Here is a 22,341-nt window from a genome sequence, read left to right on the forward strand (position 1 = left end):
AGAGAAAACCAAGCTCTCCATTGGTGGGAGATTAGATGGGTCAAGATTTGCAAGTTTTTCTCTTTTCTCAGATTTTCTTTGACTCATTTGTCTTTCTTCTTTGCTCCGATCAAAACTCATTTGGATCATATATTTCTCTGATAAAGCTCTTGGCTTTCTAGGACAATATACAAAGTTTATTGAAGACATGGACTGTCATTACAAAAATCAATACATTTGTTTTTTATACTATAAGTAAAACCAAATACCATTGATATTGAGCTCTTCCTTGTGATAAAAACAAACAACAACAGCAACAAAAAACCTATCACCCAAACCACTTCACTTGACAACAAAACAATTTTCTATGCTTTGGGGAATACAATTTTTTTTAAATCTTATATGACCAGCAATTAGGTTATCACCTTACAAATAGCAGAATAATAATAAAATGAATGAATAATAATAAATCTTTATTTCTGTTAATCTATGTATTTTGTACTTTTATTTTATATCCATGAGGATAGATCTTGTGTATTCTTTCATTTTTCAAATCTCATTTGGTAGCGAACACCAAGCTCTGTACCTAGTAAGTGTTTACTGTATACTTTTATACTTTAAACGGGCCAGCACAGTGCTTGGACATTCTCAAGTGTCCAATACTTGTTGAATGAGTGAGAAAATGAATGAATGAATGAATGAAGAGCTCTCCAAAGCATCCTTCAACACAATAAGAAAAATCTTTCTCCTTTTCTGTTACCTACTATGGATAACAGTTGACATCAGTCATTCTAAGCTCTCTGAAACGATGCTATATTTCTATATTGACAAATCCTTTTCTTTCCCATTATTTTATGTAATTTGTGCAAGGCCATAAAGGAGGTGGAACAGTTGTTGTTATACACCTTAGAAAAGTGAATTCATTTGTTGACTTGGAAGTGCTGGGATTCCTATCATATGGAATATAGATTGTTGAGAATCAGGCTAACTGGTCACCTAACTATCTCCTTCTGGCCTTAGGCTGTCTCCACTGTTTCTGAGAAGGAAAGAATATCAATCAAGAAATTATTTTTGGAAAATCTGAACATAATGGAAGGCATGTCTGTTTTTCTAGGGCAAACATGTTTACAGTAACACATTAAATGGAAAGAAAACAGCAACAGTGGAGATCTTGGAGTGGCAGGGGAAGAATCAAAGGAATAAAAAGCCTTGATAATGGACACTATTTATCATGCTGCATTCTCATCCTAAACTTTCCTTTATTTCCAAGCACATTTATAGTTCAATAAAGTGTTTGCACATGCACATATACATCTGTTTGTATGTGTACCTGTATTTACATGCATACCTATACATATATATTTATATGTATGTACCTGAGTCATTGTATCCAACCAAATGCACTTATGATAAGGAGGTCTGCTTTGCTACCTGACATGGTCCATTGACAATATGAGTGTTCCTCTAGTTTGTGGTAAAACCTGAAATTCTAGAGAGTAAAGATGGGTGAGACAAAGACTTTTTTCTCTTTGTCTTAACAGAAATTCAGGTGAAGAATTATTCCACCTTTATCCCAGAAGGAGCACCACAAATAATAATTTTACCTTTGCCTCCTGGATTCACTCTTTGTCTACATTTGTGTTTTTTTTTTTTTTTTAATATGATAGGTAAAACCAAATACCACTGATATTGAGCTCTTCCTAGTGATAAAACAAAACAAAACAAAAAAAAACAAAACAAAAAAACTATCACCCAAACCACTTCACTTGACAGCTTTGCTAGAATTCCTATATCAGGAGAACTTTCTGCTTGTTGATGCTTTTTTAAAAACCACAGCAATGATTTTATAAAAAGAGTTTCAACAGCCATACCTTGAAAATCATCAATCGGGGCAGCTAGGTGGCACAGTGGATAGAGCACCAGCCTTGAATTCAGGAGGACCCGAGATCAAATCTGGTCTCAGACACTTAACACTTCCTAGCTGTGTGACCCTGGGTGAGTCACTTAACCCCAGCCTCAAAAAAAAAAAAAAAAAAAAGAAAATCATCAATCAAGAACTGGCAACATACAATCTGATGAGCCAAAAGCCTACTGGAGTTGGGGGAAGGATACAGATAGAAACATTGAGTATTTCATATACTAATTATGGGAAGGCCTTAATATCAAAGTAGCTCCACCAAGCCCTTTATTTATCTTATCAGGTATAACAAATAGAATTGATTTTGTTGTCAGAAATATGGGTTTGAATTTTATCTCTGGAACTTACTTCCTGTGATGTATTTAATGATAATGGGTGTACTTGCCATAGACAAGGGCACTTGTTTAAAACAAACAAACAAATAAATAAAAAAAAAAATAAAAATAAACTGGAAATCTCTTGGCTACACTAAAAATAGAACTTCCACTGACCCCAATTTCATCCCTCCTTTCAGGAATTGTCAGTAAATTCTATCAGAATTTAAATTCCTTGAAGACAGGAACCATTAAAAAATTATCCTTCATGCTTAATATAAAGTCTGTCATAGAGTAAGCATGTAATAAATTTTAAAAGTGGGTTACTATTGAGTAGATCTGGCTATCTATTCCTGCTCACAACTTTTTTCAGAGCATTTTTGACATCTTTGTTCCTAAGGGTATAAATGATGGGATTAAGCAGTGGGGTTACAAAGGTATAGACCAAGGCAAGCATTCGATCCTCTTCTTCTCTGGTGCTTGATGGAGGACGGAAGTAGACCAAACTGCAGCAGCCATATTGTATCAGGACGACTGTAAGATGGGAGGAACAGGTAGAGAAGGCTCGCTGGCGGCCCTCAGCTGAACGAATGTGCAAGATGGTGTTGGTGATGAAGACGTAGGTGATGCAGATGAGCAGGAATGGGGCGGTCAATACAAGGATGCTTACCACATAGACAACAGCCTGGGGAATGTGAGTGTCAGCACAGACCAGCCTTAGAACAGGTGGTACATCACAGAAAAAGTGCTTGATCACCCTGAGGTGCCCACAGAAAGGCAGAGTAAAGACCAGGCATGTGAGTTGCAAGGCAAGGAAAAGAGCCAGCATCAAGGAGCCACCCACCATCTGGATACACAACTTCTGGGTCATGATGAGAGTATAGTGTAAGGGATGGCAGATGGCCACATAGCGGTCATATGCCATCACAGCTAATAGGAAACAGTCAGTCCCACCAAGAGTTACAAAAAAGAACATTTGGATCCCACAGCCAGCCAATGTGATGGGGTTCTGGGATCCAAAGATGTTGGAGAGCATCAATGGTACCAGAGTAGTGGTATAACAGATCTCCAGGAAGGATAGGTTGGAAAGGAAGAAGTACATAGGGGTGTGTAAGGAGCTATGGGTGAACACAGCCCAGATGATGGCAGTGTTCCCACAGAGAATCATCATATAAAGAAGGAGGAAGAAGCAGAAGAGGAGGGCCTGGATCCTGGGGGAAGTAGTGAACACTTGGAACACAAATTCAGTGGGACCAGACTGGTTGATCTGGAGAATGTAGGGAGAAGACATCTTTCACCTGCCAAAGAAAAATAGAAAAATTGGTCTAGTTACTAGATATAGCCAAAAATGAAATCATAACTTTATGAAACCCACAGAGACTTTTAAAGATCACCTTAGGATAATCGTCCCACATTTTTGTGGGTTAGTACTTTTTACCTGTTTGATGAAGTTTTAAACCTCTAAGGTCTCTTGCAGTTTTGATTTTTTTTGTTCAATGCTCTAAAGCCACTTTTAGCTCTGACATTCTGTATTCTGAGTTTTTAAAAATTAGCTTCATCGTGTTGTCCTTGGTTTAAATAATAGATATTCTGCTTCTTTCCCTTTTTCAGAAAGTCATCTCTTATGAAAATAATTTAACAATAATTGTTGTTTTATTGTTCATTCTTTTAGTTATGTCTGCTTCTTTGTGTCCTCATGGACCATAGCTTGCCAGACCCTACTAAGCTCTACTCTTTTCCAAAGTCTTTCCAAGATCATGTTCATTGTTTCCATTACACTAGCCATCCATTTTATCCTTTGCCATTTTTATGGTGTGATCTTTCATATTTAAGATTGCATATTGATTTTGAACTAATCATGGAGTATAGTAGAAGATGTTAGACTAAGTCCAAAATCTCTAGATTGTTTTCCAATTTTTTTATGATATTCTCATGAATAAAGAATTCTTCCCTGTGAAGACTGAATTAGCACCTTGGATACCTTAGAATCAGCTGGAGTCAAGATAAGCAAAGGATCTTGATCTTTTTTTCTTGGTCTTTTGGGGTAGCAGTCAGGGGAATGGACATAGGAATCTCCACACCTTCTTTCTCTCTCTCTTCTCCGCCAAAAAGTGACTCTGGCTTGTCTTACTCCACCCTCTGATCCCTCCCACAATTCTCTGTCTACACCCACCTACATGCCAGCACAGAATAGTTGAGCAGGGCCATTCTCCAAGCACATGTTAATAGAGTATTGTCCAATTGGTAATTAGCCTTTAGTGCTCAGACCTCAGTACATCAACTCAGTTTTAGCCCTTTACACTTCCCTATGTAAATTTTGTTTTAAGTTTATCACATATATTGTTTTACCTCCCTTGGTTTGTATGCCCTATTGATCTTTTCTTTTTTTTTGACCAATACCAAGTAGTTTTGATATTATTACTTTTTAATATGTTCTAAATTCTAAGGTTATTTCTAGACCTGTACATCCCATTTTTTGTGCATCTATTTATTGTACATTTCTATTGATATTTAAGAGAATAACTACTTTTTTTTTTTTTACCTTTTTGATAGTAAAGCTCTAAAATGAGCTACCAACAGAATTGGACCTAGCAGGTACATTAGTGAACCCCATAGTCTAACTCCTTATTTGATAGACAAATTACTTACATTGTTGAGAGGATAAAAAACTAATCTAGTCAAAGAACTGGATTTCAATCCAGATTCTCTGACTTTAAATGCTGAACTCCTTTCACGTCAAGATTTGGAAATGATGAACACTGCTCATGAATATCATAGATACTCATGGAAATGCAATGGTATCAAACTGAAATAGAAATAGGGGCCACTAAATGATACATAAAGATCCCTGTCAACTGCATTTTCACTGAAAAAAACACATGTTAATATTATCTATGTTCTATTGATTTTTTATTTATTTTGTTATATGTTTCCATTACATTTCAATATAGGTAGAGCCACACAGTGGCAATATATTTGACATCTATGTACCACACCCCCATTACAGGCAGGGAAACTGGGGATCATAGAATTTAAATTATTTGTTTGATATCATTTCTGATTTTTTTTAACTATGTCTACTGTTCTTAAAAACAAAAGTATTTGGTGTGGAAGTCCTCTTAAGGATTCTTTTCCTTAAATTTTGCCCCATTCCTTTCTCACAACACCATGCTGTAAGGATAAAACTGTGGAGAAAGTAGACTTAAATCTTAGCTTGTAGAGACTCTCTTCCAGGATTATAACAACAACAGCAGTAGCAGCAGCACAACAACAACAGCAGTAATAAAGATAAAGATACTTTTATGAACTTATCTGACAGTGTGCATGGCTTACCAGTGGTTCTGCAAGTGCCATACCTTTAAAGGCCACAATTATAAGAAAAGGAAGAATGAAGGAAGAGAATAAAGATAAAATATAAGAAAGAAGATTAAGAAAGAAAGCTATTACCTGCTTCCAAAAAATTAAATATCAAAGAAGTATGTATAGAATAATTTTACATATCTTTATACACATGTGTATGCTCATGTGTGTCTAATGATTAGCTATTTCTAGTGTAGGGGAGAGGGGAAAAAAGATGTCACTCAAGTATCATCTTTTGCAGAGAGCTCTTCAGGATCCCACCAAGAGCTAGTATCCTCTCTCCCAAACTAATTTGTGTTTAAATAATTAGAATATGCTTATATTTGAGATCATATCTTTCTAGAAACATATTACACACATTTGTTTATATGCATTTATTTTCCCCTTTAGGATGCAAGCTACTTGAGTGTAGGGATAATTTCATTTTTTTTTTGTTCTTGTATTCTCTGTTCCCAGAATAGTACCTACTATAGTATAAACAGATGGTGCTACTTGTTCATTGTAAAAGTAAAGGGTTGGATCAGACCTCTGATCTCCCTTGAATGCTCTAAATCTAAGATCCTATGATCTTATGGGATCAAATTTCTCCCCCAAACAGTAGACACGGATTGGGTCATGAACCAGGAATTTTACCTTCTACATTTCTATTGATATTTAAGAGAACAACTAATTTTTTTTAACCTTTCTGATAGTGAAGCTCTAAAATGAGCTACCAACAGAATTGGACCTAGCAGGTATATTAGTGAATCCCATAGTCTAACTCCTTATTTGATAGACAAATTACTTACATTGTTGAGAGGACAAAAAACTAATCTAGTCAAAGAACTGGATTTCAATCCAGATTCTCTGACTTTAAATGCTGAACTCCTTTCACTTCAAGATTTGGAAATTTAAAAAATTTTTAAAAAGCAGATTAAAGAGATGTGAGTACCCTGCAGTCCTGCACTGAGGGAAGCAGTGTCATATCATCACATCATCTAGGTCATATTGTTCAGCTCAACCAAGTCAGGTGGACTTTAGTTTTATTTGTTAGGGCCGTGAAATTTGAGACTACAAGGAATCATCTACAGAGGGAGAAGAGAGTTTTTCAGGATTGGGGCATAATATGGCTCCTTCCTCTCAAGTAGCTGATAGATCAAAGTTGGAGCTCAGCCTGGAGCTGTCCGGTCTACCTGAAGAGCTTTCCATTGATAGACCAACAAGTATTGATTGATTGATTGCTATGTGCCTGCTATAGCTATGGTACCATGTGAGATAAAAAGGAAAAACTGATGTCCCAGTATGTCAGAGCTTGGAGGGACTTTAGAGCACAGAATGCTAGAGTTTGGAAGGGACCTGAAATAGGGAATGTTAGAATTAGAAGAATACAATCTCAAAGCAATAAGGGACCTTAGAAATGGGAATTTCAGAGTGAGAAGGAATTTTCGAAAAGAAAATGTCAGATGTGGTAGAGACTTTGAATCTTAGAAGATGGAATGTGTCACGGTTGAAATGTATTTTAGAGATTTCTGAATTTAATATCATCGTTTTACAGGTGAGAAAACCAGAAAGTGTAAATGACATATTCTGGTTGCGAAGTGAATTCCGTAACAGAGATTGACTAGAACCCAGGACACTTTAATCTATTAATCTTTCTTCTCCACTACTCGGTTGGTATAGTCTCTCTTAATAATCAACCAAGAAGCATCATTATATTATTGTTTCTCCCCTATTCTTGAAGAGGATCATGATATCAGAGAAGTGATTCTATGACATGCAAGTGAATTGAACTCACCATAAACCAGACATAGTACTAGATCTTAGAGATGTAAATTTAAAGAATGAAATAAACTTTATTGATAAGGAGCTGATAATCTAATAGAGGAGAGAAAAATAGATATAAAATGTACATAGCACCAATACAAACTGAATTAATATACACCATTATTAACTATAAAGTCATTTGGAAAGGGAGAGCCTGATAATTTCTAACTCTCCCTCATGTTAAAAAAATCCACTCGATTTCACTACTTTCTTCTCTTGCTCAATTATATTCCTAGAATAAACTGTTTGCACTCACTGTTTCAGATGCTTTTTTCTCAATCATTCCTCAATCCTTTGCACTCTGGTTTTCATTTCCAACCTCATTACTCAGCTGAAACTGCTCTCTACAATGTTACCAAAAAATCTCTTAACTGATAAATCTGATTTTCTTTGTTAATTCTCATCATTCTCCAACTAGCTGCTGAATCTAAACCTGTTGAATACCCTCTTCTCCTGGATACTTGTTTCTCTCTAGGTTTTTACACTTGTTCTCTTATCTTTCTAATTACACTTTTTGGGAAATTTTATATCTTTAGAGGCTTATTTGAACAAAATAGAGAAAGAGAAGATTAACGAATTGGGCCTGCAACTTAAAAGGCTAGAAAAAGACCAAATTAAAAACCCCCAACCAAAAATTAAACTTGAAATACAAAAATTAAAAGGAGAAATCAATAATATTGAAAGTAAAAAAAACTATTGAATTAATAAATAAAACCAAGAGTTGGTTTTATGAAAAAGCAATAAAATAAACCTTTGGTAAATCTGATCAGAAAAAAGAAAGAGGAAAATCAAATTGTTAGTCTTACAAATGAAAAGGGGGATCTTTCCACCAATGAAGAGGAAATTAGAGAAATAATAAGGAGTTACTTTGCCCAACTTTATGCCAATAAATTTGATAACTTAAGTGAAATGGATGACTTCCTCCAAAAATATAGGCTTTCTAATTACACCTTTTTAATTGCTTTTGCTTATTCATCATCCTGGTCATGCCCCCTACCTGGAAGTGTCACCCAAAGCTCTTTGCCAGGTTCCTTTACTCTTCTCTTTCTGCATTCTCTCTTTTCTGACTTCATCAACTCATACATTTTTAAATGATCATTCCATGCCTGTGATTCTCAGATATATATATATATATATATCTCCAATCTCTTTTCTGACTTTGAGTCTTGCATTACCAATTGCCTATTGGGCATTAAAAATATATGTCAGAGAATATGTCAAACTCAATGTACTCAAAACAGAATTCTTTATCTTTCTTCATAACTCATCCCCTCTTCCAAACTTGCTTATATTCATTGAAATTCTTTCTGTGTTGAAGATTCATAATGTTAATGTTATCCTCTAGTCCTTACTCTCCCTCTCCCTCATTCCACATATTCAATTATTTACCAAATCTTGCTACTTCTAGCAATATTTCTTGCCTTTTTTCTCCCTACTCACATGGTAGTTGCCTAAGAATAGGCTCTCATCCCACTTAGCCTAGATTAGTACATCACTCTCTTGGCTGGTTTCTCTGTCTTAAGTCTCTCTATGCTTCAGTGCACCATCCATGATTCTTGAAAGCAATTTTTCTTAAGTACAGATCTAATTGGGTCAGTTCCCTACTATAGCAACTCCAGTGGCTTCCAATTGGCTCTAGAATAAAATACATTCTTGTCTTTAGCTTTTAAAGCCCTTCACAAACTCTGTTAATTAGCTATTGAATTTAGCAAATGACACTCCTTCCTACCCCAATTTTGACCACAGTTTCCTTGTCTATCAAATGAGCGTGAATTAGTTGCTGTTTTAGAATTCTCATACAACTCTGTGATTTCATGACCCACAATACAATGCTTCCATTCTGTCTGGTGATCAAAGATCAGTTTTATTCAAGCTATTGCTGCCTGGATTATGTATCATGGCACTAGCCAATGATATCAAGAATTTGAATCACATTGAACTGAAGGAAAGTATTGCAGGGACAAAGCTGTCCTGTATGTAGGCTGCTGCTGCTACTACTACTACTACTACTACTACTACTACTAATACTACTACTACTACTACTACTTCTGCTGCTGCTGCCACTACTACTACTACTATTTCTACTGCTGCTGCTGCCATTACTACTACTACTACTACTACTACTACTTCTGCTGCTGCTGCTACTCCTAGTACTTTTACCATTTTTACTAACAGCATACATGGGTTCAAAACATATTCCAGAACTCTCTACCTGAGTAACCATGAGTAAGATCATTTTTCTAGTTCTTGCGTTCCTCGTGTTACACCAAGGGATTGGATTAGATGATCTTTAAGGTCCTTTCCACTTCTAAGTCTATAGTATTATGAGATCCTGTTCCATCCATGCATTTAGTTATTTAGGTGAAGGATTGTGAAATCTGGTTTAAATAGCTTTCTGAGGATAACCTTTCTTCCATGAATTATAGAGATAAACGTGTCCTGTAGCCTGATCCTGAGGGATCCCACTTCATCATTATAGGGCAGATGCTTGGCTTTTTGTGATTTGAGAAATTGAGATTTCTTGGGCTTGGGGCTCTGAGCTTAGGGTGGATTAACCAAGGAGGGAGAGAGGAGCACTAAGAATTGGCTGATCTACTTGACCACAAGAGTCAGAGGACTTTTCTGGTTCTGTGGTATGAAGCCTGAGTTAACTTAATCATTGAATGAACAAACATCAATTGAACACCTATTATGTGCCCAGCAGTGTATCTAGTGCTTTGGAGGATACAGAGAAATGGGAAAAATGGTTCCTGCTCTTAAGTAACCAGAGGCATTGAATGTCAGAACTGGAAAGGACATTATTAAAAGGACAGTATTAAATCTATCACCCCTTTAATTTTACAGAAGAGAAAAATGAGATAGATGGCACAGTGGATAGAATGTTTCATGTAACAGGAAGACCTGAATTTGAATCTTGCCTTAGACTTTTACTGTTTGTGTGGCTACAGGTAGCCTAACTAATCTCTCCAAGCCTCAGTTTCTTCATTTCTGAAAACAAAGGGATAGGACTGGATTACATGGCTTCTAAGGGAGCATTCAATTATAACTGGAGTGGAATGAATTATTGCCCAATATGATGTGGCAGTTTAGCAGCAGAATTGTCTTTAGAACTCACATGTTTTTATTCTCATGTCTTTTCTCTTCTTCAGTTTATGGTATGCTCGGTGAGATAAGACTGACACACCTGTTATTGAAACCCATTATAGATAGAGATCTTGAGAACTGGATCCGGTGACAATAAGATGGGAAAATATGCCCAATTGATCTATTTTTTTCTATATTTAACATTTTCTTTATTATTGTGAACCTAATAATCATCCATAAAACAAATAATATATCAAAAAGAAAATTGTACAAGAAATCTTGAATTTATGTAACACTTGTTCAGAAACATTTATATGTACACAAATATATACATATACACGCATATATAACAATTTAATAATTTTATAAAAAAATTTTGTGTTCTTTTTTACATTTCTCTTTAATTTCTGCTCTGAATTTGAACTATTTCCTTGATGTTCTTTTTTCTTCATGTTATCTATTGCGCCTATTAATCTACTTACTGATGACTGTCCCCCACCCCTCCAAGAGAAACTTCCTTCCTTCATTACAAATACAGTCTACCCAAAGAAATGAACATATTATTCGTATTGAGGAAACTACATCTATGGATTTGCTTGATATCAAAGATTCTTGTTGCTTCTAATCATAGTCCTGCATGAGGTCCAAATAGGCTGGCTTATAGACATTTCTACACTAACCCCTGAAAAATCTGTTAGGATGAAAAGAATATTAGAGTTGAACTTCAAACCCCTCAGTTGACTATATTTTCTTGACCAGACACATCTTTTCACTGGGATTCAGTTTTCTTCTTTGTAAAAGGAGAGGATTTAGACTGAATTAATTCGAAGGAACTTGCTCTGTGCTAAATCCTGGGATCTCAAGTGATATAAGTAAATAAAAAGGAAGCAGCAACATTACCTCTTCTTTCCAGCATCTCTGAATCCATCAGTCATCTGAGGGAAGAGCTGATCAGCAGTCTGCTTTTGTCCTGAGATACTCCTGTGCCCATCTACAACAGCTTAATTATTTTCTTTCTATCTTCTCATTGATTTAAATGGAGTGAGATTACATGATTTTCAAAGGGTATCATAAACTAGATAAAAGAGATCTAGAAAACAGAGACCCTGCCTAATGGATGTTCCCCTTTCTTTCCTCTCTGGTTAGATCTGATAGAACTGAAGGTGGGAACAGTCTGGTATCTTTCCCTACCTAGGGTCTTAGAGTGGAGATAGCTTTAGTGTATAGTGGTCATATGCACCATGGATACTGAGACTCAGGATGCTTCTGCTGAATGAAAAAAGCCAACAAAGATAATCCCTGTTGACTCCAATCATAGTCTAGTCATGTTTTTCTTTAATCAGGTTATTTACGGACTTCTCTGGGCTCTCTCTCAGAGGAATGGGTCCCTGAAGCAGAGGGGTTTGGGGAAAACTTTGTGAATTGAGGACAACTCAGGAAAGGCTAATGGACATTCATATTTCTATAGGCTTGTTCAGTGGATATCTCAGTTAAAGCCTGGAGACTAGTAGAAGAGAATCTTGGTCTCTTTATTACCTCTTTTTTTTTTTTTCTCCTCTACATCAAGGACCTTAGTTGTCTTCTAGTGAATTTCTCCAGGGGAAAAAAATGGCTAAACTATAATCTCAATTTATGAAGAGTGTGCCTAAAAAGGGAGTTAAGTTTCACTTTTCTCAAGTGGAAAAATTCTAATTCATCCAAAATGATTCAAAGTGTTTGCCACATATAAAGCACTGAAGTAGGTACTGAAGATAGAAGGATAGAATGTAATACAGTAGCTCCCTTCAAGGAGTTCCTACTCTTTTGGAGAGTGGGAGAGGAAGAGATTTGCAAAGAGAAACACAGTACTTTGTCAGCGTCAAGGGGAATATTCAGAGTACTCCAGAAAATTTCCAGGAGAGAAAGATTGCTTCTAGATCAGAGGAGCAGAAAAAATTCCTGCAAATAAGTGGCATCTGATATAGGCCTTAGGAAATCAATAATAAATGTAGTTCACATTTATATAGCTCTCTAAGGTTTGCAAATCATTGTAACTTCTTGTCTTATTTGATACTATCAACAACCCTGTGAAATACATGCTATTATTTCCATTTCAGTGATAAGAAAATTGAGAAACAAAGAATTAAGTGACTTCTCAAGTGTTTCCCAGTTAGGAAATATACTGGATTTGAACTAAGGTTTTCATGATGACATACATAGCATTCTACCCACTGGACAACCAAGCTGCTTTCCCTAGCATGCCTGTTTGATGTGGTTAGTTCCCAGGTGCCTTAGCACATTGGGGTGGACAGAGAAAATTGAGATCTGCTCACAGTTTCCCAAATGCCGTTCTCTTTATTCTTTGGATATTCTCTGAAGCATTAGTACTTTTTTCTTGTTCTCATCCCTGGCAGCATTTCTCAGGTGGGAAGCTGACTTCCTGAATCTCTTTTGGCTGCAGTATCCAACAGAATAAACTTTTGCCATCTCCCTCTCTCTATGCTTCTAGAAGATTGTTATCCAGAAAATGCTCAGAAACATCAGAACAATTCCATTTTGTATTTCAGATTCTCTTGGACCCCACCCTAAACTCTCTGTGAATTAAGGGTTTCATTCTCTCTAGTGATCTTGTGATCCTTGAATACAATGAATACATTTAAAAAAAGTTATTCAGCTCTGAGTGTTTATCTGGGTGAAGTATGATTTAGGGAATACTAGAAGTCCAGTCTGAGAAAACTAAGCTCTCCATTGGTGGGAAATTACATGGGTGGACATTTGCAAGTTTTTCTTCTTTCTCAAATTGTCCTTGACTTGTCTTTGCTCCTATCAAAAATCATCTGTTTCATATATGTCTCTGGTAAAGCTGTTGGATTTCTAGGACAAAGTACAAAGCTTATTGGAGACATAGGTTGTCATTAAAAAATCAAAACTTTTTTTTTATACCTTAGGTAAAACCAAATATCATTGATATTAAGCTCTCCCTTATAATTAAAAAAAAAAAAAAAACTATCATCCAAATCATTTCATTTGACAGCAACACAATTTTCTATGCATCTGGGACTACAATTTTTTTTATCTTATTTGATCATCACTTAACTCATCTCCTCACAAATAGTAGGAAAATCCTGCAGGTAGAACTGAAGTTGGGGGAGGGCTAGAGACAGACACATTTAATACTTCATATGTTGACTATGGAAGGCCTTAATATCAAAGCAATTCCACCAAGCTCTTTATCTTATCAGACATAATAAATAGAGCTGATTTTGCTGTCAGAAAATTGGGTTTGAATTTTGTTTCTGGAATTTACTACATCTGATATAAAGATAATGGTTGTACTTGCCATAGACTAGGATACTTGTTTAAAAAACAAAACAAAACAAAAAATTTAAGTCTTTTGGCTACACTTAAAATATAACTCCAATGACTCTAATTTCTCCTCTCCTTTCATGAATTGTTAGAAAACTCCATTAGAATTTTAATTCTTGTTGGCAGGGATTATTAAAAATTATTCTTCCTAAGCATGTAATAAATGCTTTTTAAATTGATTGATATTGAGTAGATCTGGCTATCTATTCCTGCTCACAACTTTTTTCAGAGCATTTTTGACATCCTTGTTCCTAAGGGTATAAATGATGGGATTAAGCAGTGGGGTTACAAAGGTATAGACCAAGGCAAGCATTCGATCCTCTTCTTCTGTGGTACTTGATGGAGGACGGAAGTAGACTAAACTGCAGCAGCCATATTGTATCAGGACGACTGTAAGATGAGAGGAACAGGTAGAGAAGGCTCGCTGGCGGCCCTCAGCTGAACGAATGTGCAAGATGGTGTTGGTGATGAAGACGTAGGTGATGCAGATGAGCAGGAATGGGATGGTCAGGAGAATGATGCTTACCACATAGACAACAGCCTGGGGAATATGAGTATCAGCACAGGCCAGTCTTAGAACAGGTGGTACATCACAGAAAAAGTGCTTGATCACCCTGAGGTGCCCACAGAAGGGGAGAGTAAAGACCAGAGATGTGAGGTGCAAGGCAAGGAAAAGAGCCAGGATCAAGGAGCCACCCACCATCTGGATACACAACTTCTGGGTCATGATGAGAGTATAGTGTAAGGGATGGCAGATGGCCACATAGCGGTCATATGCCATCACAGCTAATAGGAAACAGTCAGTCCCACCAAGAGTTACAAAAAAGAACATTTGGATCCCACAGCCAGCCAATGTGATGGGGTTCTGGGATCCAAAGATGTTGGAGAGCATCAATGGTACTAGAGTAGTGGTATAACAGATCTCCAGGAAGGATAGGTTGGAAAGGAAGAAGTACATAGGGGTGTGTAGGGAGGTATGGGTGAACACAGCCCAGATGATGGCAGTGTTCCCACAGAGAATCATCATATAAAGAAGGAGGAAGAAGCAGAAGAGGAGGGCCTGGATCCTGGGGGAAGTGCTGAACACTTGGAACACAAATTCAGTGGGGCCAGACTGGTTGATCTGGAGAATGTAGGGAGAAGACATCTTTCACCTGCCAAAGAAAAATAGAAAAATTGGTCCAGTTACTAGATATAGCCAAAAATGAAATCATAGCTTTGTGGAATACACATGGACTTTTTATAGTTCACCTTAGGAAAATCATCCCACATTTCTGTGCACTAGTATTTTTTACCTGTTTGGTTAAGCTTTTAACCTCTAAGGTCTCTTGCAATTTTGATTTTTTGTGTTCAATATTGTAATGTCACTGTTAGCTTTGACATTCTATATTCTAATTTTTTTTTTTAAAAAATAGCTTCATGGTGATGTCCTTGGTTTAAATAATAGATATTCTGCTTCTTTCCCATTTTCATACAAGTCATCTCTTATGACAAATAATTTAATAATAATTGTGGTTGTTTTGTTGTTGTTCATTTGTTTGGTTACATCTGCTTCTGTGTCCTCATGGACCATAGCTTGCCAGACCGTACTAAGCTCTACTCTTTTTCAAAGTCTATCCAAGTTCATGTTCACTGTTTCCATCACACTAACCATCCATTTTATCCTTTGCTATTTTTATGGTGTGATCTTTCATATTTAGATTACATATTGATTTTGAACTAATCATGGAGTATAGTACAAGATGTTAGAATAAGTCCAAAATCTCTATGTTGTTTTCCAGCTTTTTAATGATATTCTAATGAATAAAGAGGTCTTTCCTATGTAATTTTTGTTTTTAGGTTTATCCTTCCTTGGTTTGTATTTCCCACTGAACTTTTATGTTTTTTGGCCTGTGCCAAGTGGTTTTGATATTGTTACTTTTTAATAGGTTCTAAATTCTAGGTCATTTCCAAACCTGCTTATTCTAAGATTTTTTTCACCTTTCCCATTCTTTATGAATCTATTTATTAGACATTTCTATTGATGTTTAAGAGGATAATTACTTTTTTACTTTTCCAATAGCAAAGCTCTAAAATGAGTTACTAACAAAATTGGACCTAGAAGGTACATCAAAGAACCCCTAGCCTAACTCCTTATTTGATAGAAAAGTTAAAGTTAAAGAATTAGTAAATAACAGCCAGGATTTCAATCCTGATACTTTGACTCTAAATGCTGTACTCCTTTCACTTCAAGAGGTGAAGATTATGGTTATCGCTCATGAATATCATAGATACACATGGAAATGCAATGGTGTCAAACTCAAATAGAAATAGGGGCCACTAAATGACACATAAAGATACCTGTTGATTGTAATTTGACTTAGAAATCCACATATTAACATTATCTATTTTCTATTGATTTTTAAAATTTATTTTGTTAAATGTATTCCTTTACATTTTATTCTAGGTAGAGCTACATATAGTGGCAATATATTTCACATCTATATATCACATTCCCATTACAGGCAGGGAAACTGAGGATCATTGAATTTTAATTATATTTGTTTGGTATTCTGAATTCTAAGGTCATTTCTCACTCTTTACTGTTTTCTATTCTTAAAAACAAACAGGTATTTGATGCAGGAGTTCTCTTAAGGATTCTTTTCCCTAAATTTTGCCCTACCCCTTTCTCACAACACCATGTTCTAAAGATAAAACCAGACTTAAATCTTGTAGAGACTTTTCCAGGATTGTAATAACAGCAACAACAGCAGCAATAGCACAACAATAACAATAATAAAGATAGAGATACTATTATGAACTTTTCTGACTGTGTGCATGGTTTACACTCGTTCTGCAAGTACCATAACTTTAAAGGCAACAATTGTAAAAGAAGGAAAAATGAAGAAAGTGAATAAAGATAAAATATGAGAAAGAAGGTTAAGAAAGAAAGCTGTTAAGAGCTTCCAGAAAAATAAATATAAGAGAAGTCTGTACAGAATAATTTTACATATCTGTATACACACACGTGTCTCTGTGCTCATGTGTATCTTATGGTTAGATATTTCTAGAGTAGGGGAGAGGGAAAAATGATGTAGCTCAAGCATCATCTTTTGCAGAGATCTCTTCATGATCCCACCAAGAGCTGGTATCCTCTCGCCCAAACTAATTTGTATTTAAATAATTATAATATATTTATATTTGAGATCATATATTTATAGAAACATATTATGCATATTTATTTGTTTGTTTGTACTTATTTGTTTGCATCCCCTTTTAGGATGCAAGCCACTTCATTATTTGTACTTGTATCTTCTGTTTCCAGAATAATATCTACTGTAGTATAAACAGATGGTGCTATGTGTTTATTGTAAAGCTAATGGGTTGGATTAGACCTCTGATCTCCCTTAAATGTTCTAAATCTAAGATCCTATAATCTCTTGGGATCAAATTTTCCTCCCAAACACAAACAGTAGACTAACTGATTGGGTCATGAACTAGGGACTCTGGATTTAGGATTTCCTAATAGAACCAATTTTTTTTTTTAAACAGATTAAAGAGATATGAGTCATGTCATGCCCGGAGGGAAGCAGTTTCACCATTCCAACCCCTAGTTTGGGTTGTTCAGCTCAACCAAGGCAGCTGGATTTAGTGCTGTTTGCTAGGGTTGCAGAATCTGAGACTACAAGGGATGGTCTATATAGGGGAAAAGAAGTATTCAGGATTGAGTCATAATATGACTCCTTCCTCTCAAGTATCTGATGGATCAAAGTTGGACTTCAGCCTGGAGCTGTCTGGGCTACCTGAAGAATTCTCCATTAATTGAGCCAACAAGTATTTATTGACTGACTGCTATGTGCCCTGCCATAGCTATGGTACTATGTGGAATAAAAAGGAAGAACAGATGTGCCCTAAGAATTGAGAGTTATAGTATGTCAGAAGTTGGAGGGACCTTAGAGCACAGAATGTTAGAGCTGGGAAGGAACCTGGAAAAAGGAATGTTAGAACTGGAAGAATACAATGTCAAAGCAAAGAGGGACCTTAGAAAAGGGAATTCAGAGCAAGAAAGAACTTTAGAAAACAAAATCTCAGATGTGGTTAGAGACCTTTAAACTTAGAACATGGAATGTGTCACAGCTGAAATGTATCTTAGAGATATCATCATTTTACAGGTGGGAAAATTAAAGACCAGAAAGAGGAAATGACATTCTCCAATTGTGAAGTGAATTCCATAGCATCGATTGATTAGAACCCAGGACACCTTAATCCATCAATCTTTCTTCTATATTACTCAGTTGGGTATAATCTCTCTTATTAATCAACCAAAAAGCATTATTATGTTATTTGTCCTTCATTCTTGAAGATGACCATGAGAAATGATTTTATGACATGCAATTGAATTGAACCTCCTAGAAACCAGGCATAGTATTAAATCCGAGAGTTACAATTACAAAGAATGAAATAAACTTTATTGATAAAGAGCTGACCATCTAATAGAGAGAGCAAATACATATAAAGTGTATGCAGCATTAATACAAACTCAATTAATATACATCAATAAATATAAGGTCATTTGGAAAGGGAGAGCCTAATAGTTTGGGGGTGGATAAGGAAAGGCCTTTTGCAGAAGACTGTGCTCCAACTGAGTCATAAAGGAAGAGAAAGGCCCTATGAAGTGGAATTGAGGAGAAAGTTCTTTCCAAGCATGTGAGGTAGCTTACGCAAAGATGCAGAGGTGATAGAAGTGTAAGGGGCAGAGAGAAGACCAGTTTGGCTGGACAAGAATGCAGAAGGAAGAACAATGGATTATACTATACTTTTGGAAACAAGGATAACTTACTTTCAGCCACTGCAGTATTGGGCAATAGAAAAAGCAGATCAGTTGATACTGGATTTAGGTGAGTCAAGAACCAGATCCTGAACTAGTTCTGGATGTCAGCATTTTGTTAATTAAAATGAGGGTTTTGTTTTCAATATCCTTAAAGATAGGTGCCACTTTTATGAGAAGACTGAAATCTCTGACATCCTTCCTTCCCGAAGACCAGGAGGTGGGACCACAGACAAAATGATTCAATTGGATGCCAGACAAACTTAGTCTAGAGAAAAGGATTCTGGATTTGGAGTCAGAATTCTGTTCAATTTTCAACCATCTTGGGCAAGTCATTATGGAATTATGGAACTGCAGGATTGAGGTTTTTTAGTCAAATTCCTCTCATTATAGAAGACCTAAAATGGTTAAGTGATCTAAGATTATAGGACCATTGACCTAGAGGTGGAAGAGACCTAAGAGACCACTTAGTGCAAAAACCTTTATTTTACAAATGAGAAACTGACACTCAGGACAAATGATTTGCTCAGTTACAGAGGTCTTGAGTATGAGAGGAGAGGTTTGAATCAAGTTCCTCTGACCAAGTAGCCCATATTCATTTCTCTATGAATCTCAATTTTCTTCTCTGCAAAATAAATGGGTTGGATGCAAACAATAATTTTCTCTTTTTTCTTTTTTTAATAGTATTTATACAAGCAAAGCTAATTTTCAACATTACCTTTTGCAAAACCTTGTGTTCCAAATTTTTCTCCTTCTCTCTCTTCTTCCTCTCCTAAAGAGCAAACAATCCACAATAGTTTAAACAGTTCAATTTTTCTAAACATTTTCCCATATTCATCATGCTGCACACAAAAAAAATCAGATTGGAAAAAAATATAAGAAAGAAAAGACAAATAAACAAACAAACAATAACAAAAAGGTGAAAGTACCATACTTTGATTTACATTTAGAGACCATGGTTCTTTCTTTGGATGTGGATCACAAGACTATTGGAAATGCTTTTCTCATTTCAACTAGTAGTTTTCAAAGCTCCTTGAAACCATTTTAGGGTTTCTGGAAGGTCAAAAAAAATTTCACAAAAATTCTAAGACATTTTAATTTTTAATATATTAATAACTATAAGATAAACAAAAAAATCTTTAGGGTCTCTGATTTTGCAGAGCATAAGGGGGTTCTGTGAGAAGCACTAGACTAAGTGATGTCTAAGATTCTTCCAATTCTTAATCCCAACATCTTTATTTAGTCAATTAAACAAAAATAAAGGAAAAAAATGATATTCCCTTACCACTATTCAGTGACTCTGACTCCATCAGCCATTTAAGGAAAATCTTTGTTTCATAGGCTGCCTTTGTCTTGAGATGCTCCAGAGACAGTGTTCATGGAACACTTTGTAATTCTCAACTTCTAGTTGAGCTAAATGGAATGAGAACTCATGACATTCAAAGGAGGCAGGGTTTCCTGTAAAGGAGAGACCTTGGCTGCTGCAGGTACTCCCTGCCTCTGCTTTCTGGCTGGATTTCATTCAGTTGCAAATGGAGAGAAATTTCAGTGTCCTTCATAAACTAAGGGCCTTCAAGTACAATTACTTTTTGGGTAATGATCAGCACAGAGTTTTCTTAGTTTGTGGTCCAAATGTATTCCCTGCATCAAGTAACCCAGTTATTTGACACAGTACCTCCATCCATCAACAGGATAGACATTGTCTTCTTGTCCAGGTTATTTTGGGCTCTCTTTGGGTTATTTCTCAGGGGAATGAGTCAGTAAATCACATGCTTTTCCCTAGGGCTGTCTTAAAGTGGGTCTGAGATTTGGGGAAAGCATTCTGAATAGAGGACAACAAAGACAAAGTTAATGGGCAGTCACATCCTCCAGGGTTTTATCTGTGGAGGCCAAAGGTGGTATGTGGGGAATAGGGGGAAACAAGTTTGCATCCCTATCTGCTTTCCATCGGAGGCTTAATCTGTGCATTAATAATTCTCTCCCAGGGGAATGTTAAAGATGCAAATTTATGGAGACTTAAGATTCATGAAAATTTTTAACACTGTGGAAAGAGCTTTGCATATGAGAAGGGAGGGAAAGCAGGAAAGTGGTGGAGAATTAGGAGTCCTGGGTGATGGAATGATTGAGTCCCAAGTTGGTTTTTAGATCTTTTAGCTCATTCATTTTTCAATAAATACTGCCATACATTACATTGATCCTTGTTTTATAACCAAGAAATTCAAATAAACAGAACTCACTTTAAAAAGGATTTCTTTGAATATTTTATGCATCTTTAAAACTGTTATTTTATCCAATAATAGCTCTTAAGAAAATGCTTGTTAATGAGGTGATTTAGGCAATTCTAATAGACTTGTGTTGAAAAGTGCCATTTGCATCCAGGGAGACAACTATGGAAACGAATGTGGATCAAAGCATGGTATTGTGTGGTACGGAAATGGTGAGGGGTCACCATTTAATAAAAAAGCTGGAGAGAGCTCTAGAGAAAAGCAAAGTTTATTGTACATTCTCGAGAAAAGGGTGTCCCACCCTTCAAGCAGACAATGGAAGAGAGGAAGCGCCTCCTGTGGGCAGGACAGCCCCTTTAATCCCTAACGCAAAACACCCCCTCCCACCACTGACCCTCATCCTCATTGGCTGAGAGTCTTACATTCTAAACTCGAGATCTGCGCATGAAATTGAACTTGACCAATAAATACATAGTTGCCCATATTTAGCTGAAATAGGGAGGAGATGATATCATGAGAGGGGAACACAATTATGCCCTTGACTCCATGTTCACAGTCCTTCAGGCCTACTCCAACTCTGAAGTAGATGAAGCCTTACTTGATTTTCACAACTGTCTTGAAAGATCTCACCTCATCTCATTCAAATGGAAAAAAAGTGCTGCTTGAATGAATAAATGATTTATAATTATTTCTATTTTATGTCTCTAAAAATCTCTACATTTAATGAAATCAGAGCACTGGAGCTTCTCTAAACTTCATTTTCTTCTCCAGTCTCAAGTGCACAGAGATTGAAATAGAATGGATTTTAGCTATAATATATTTTCTAGATCTCTTTATGGAGTGTCATGGTTGAACTATTTTTGTTATTACAATTCAACAAATTCTAGTGACTCTCTATGGTATCAAGGATCAAATATGAAATTTTCTGCTGCTACCCTAAACTTTTCATAACTTAACTCATTGTTGCCTTTTCAGTCTTATACTTTACTCTTAAATATTTAATTTTTGATCCAGTGATCTCCATCTTCTGGTTGTTCCACTAACAAGGTGCTTTCCCTCTTGATTCTCTATATATTTCCTGTGGCTGTCCCCAGTGCATGAAATGCTCTCTCTCTCCTTTGTTCCATCTGCTGCCCTCCTTCGCTTCCATTAAATCCCAACTACATTTTCCTTTTGTATTGGAAGCCTTCCACACCTTCACTTAATTAGACTTCTTTTCTTCTGTTATTTCCTAGTTAACCTAAGTAGAGGATTCTGGGAAGTAGAATTGGGAAGCAGGTTGGTAAATTCCAAGCTCTTCAGATTTCCTCTACAAACAGAACAAATTTATGCCTCAGGTTGAACATAGGTGAATGAAAAACAATGAAGATTTGGGGCAGAACACCTGTCCTTCTAGGATAACCTGAGAAACTCTGAAGACCCCAGGCTGGGATTAATCTATGTGAAGTGCAAATACCTCTGGGCTAGCCCTGCAGAAAGAGTAAGTGAGAACCCCTGGGGCTAATA

General features: G+C 36.2%; 2 protein-coding genes across 2 annotated transcripts; both read right to left on the minus strand.

The window, feature by feature from the left end:
• Positions 1-2,554: 2,554 nt before the first annotated feature.
• Positions 2,555-3,502, minus strand: LOC141547546 (olfactory receptor 10Q1-like). Its single transcript, XM_074275935.1, has one exon. It carries the CDS (start codon positions 3,500-3,502, stop codon positions 2,555-2,557), a length of 948 nt encoding a protein of 315 aa, XP_074132036.1.
• A 10,500-nt stretch (positions 3,503-14,002) lies between these two features.
• Positions 14,003-14,950, minus strand: LOC141547547 (olfactory receptor 10Q1-like). Its single transcript, XM_074275936.1, has one exon. The coding sequence runs from the start codon at positions 14,948-14,950 to the stop codon at positions 14,003-14,005; it is 948 nt and encodes a 315-aa protein (XP_074132037.1).
• Between the last annotated feature and the right edge of the window lie 7,391 nt (positions 14,951-22,341).

This window comes from Sminthopsis crassicaudata, chromosome 6 (assembly GCF_048593235.1).
Source record: "Sminthopsis crassicaudata isolate SCR6 chromosome 6, ASM4859323v1, whole genome shotgun sequence".
NCBI classification, from domain to species: domain Eukaryota; kingdom Metazoa; phylum Chordata; class Mammalia; order Dasyuromorphia; family Dasyuridae; genus Sminthopsis; species Sminthopsis crassicaudata.

Coding starts and splice junctions, on each gene's coding strand:
- LOC141547546 (XM_074275935.1), bottom strand. CDS start 3,502: ATGTCTTCTCCCTACATTCTCCAGATCAACCAGTCTGGTCCCACTGAA.
- LOC141547547 (XM_074275936.1), bottom strand. CDS start 14,950: ATGTCTTCTCCCTACATTCTCCAGATCAACCAGTCTGGCCCCACTGAA.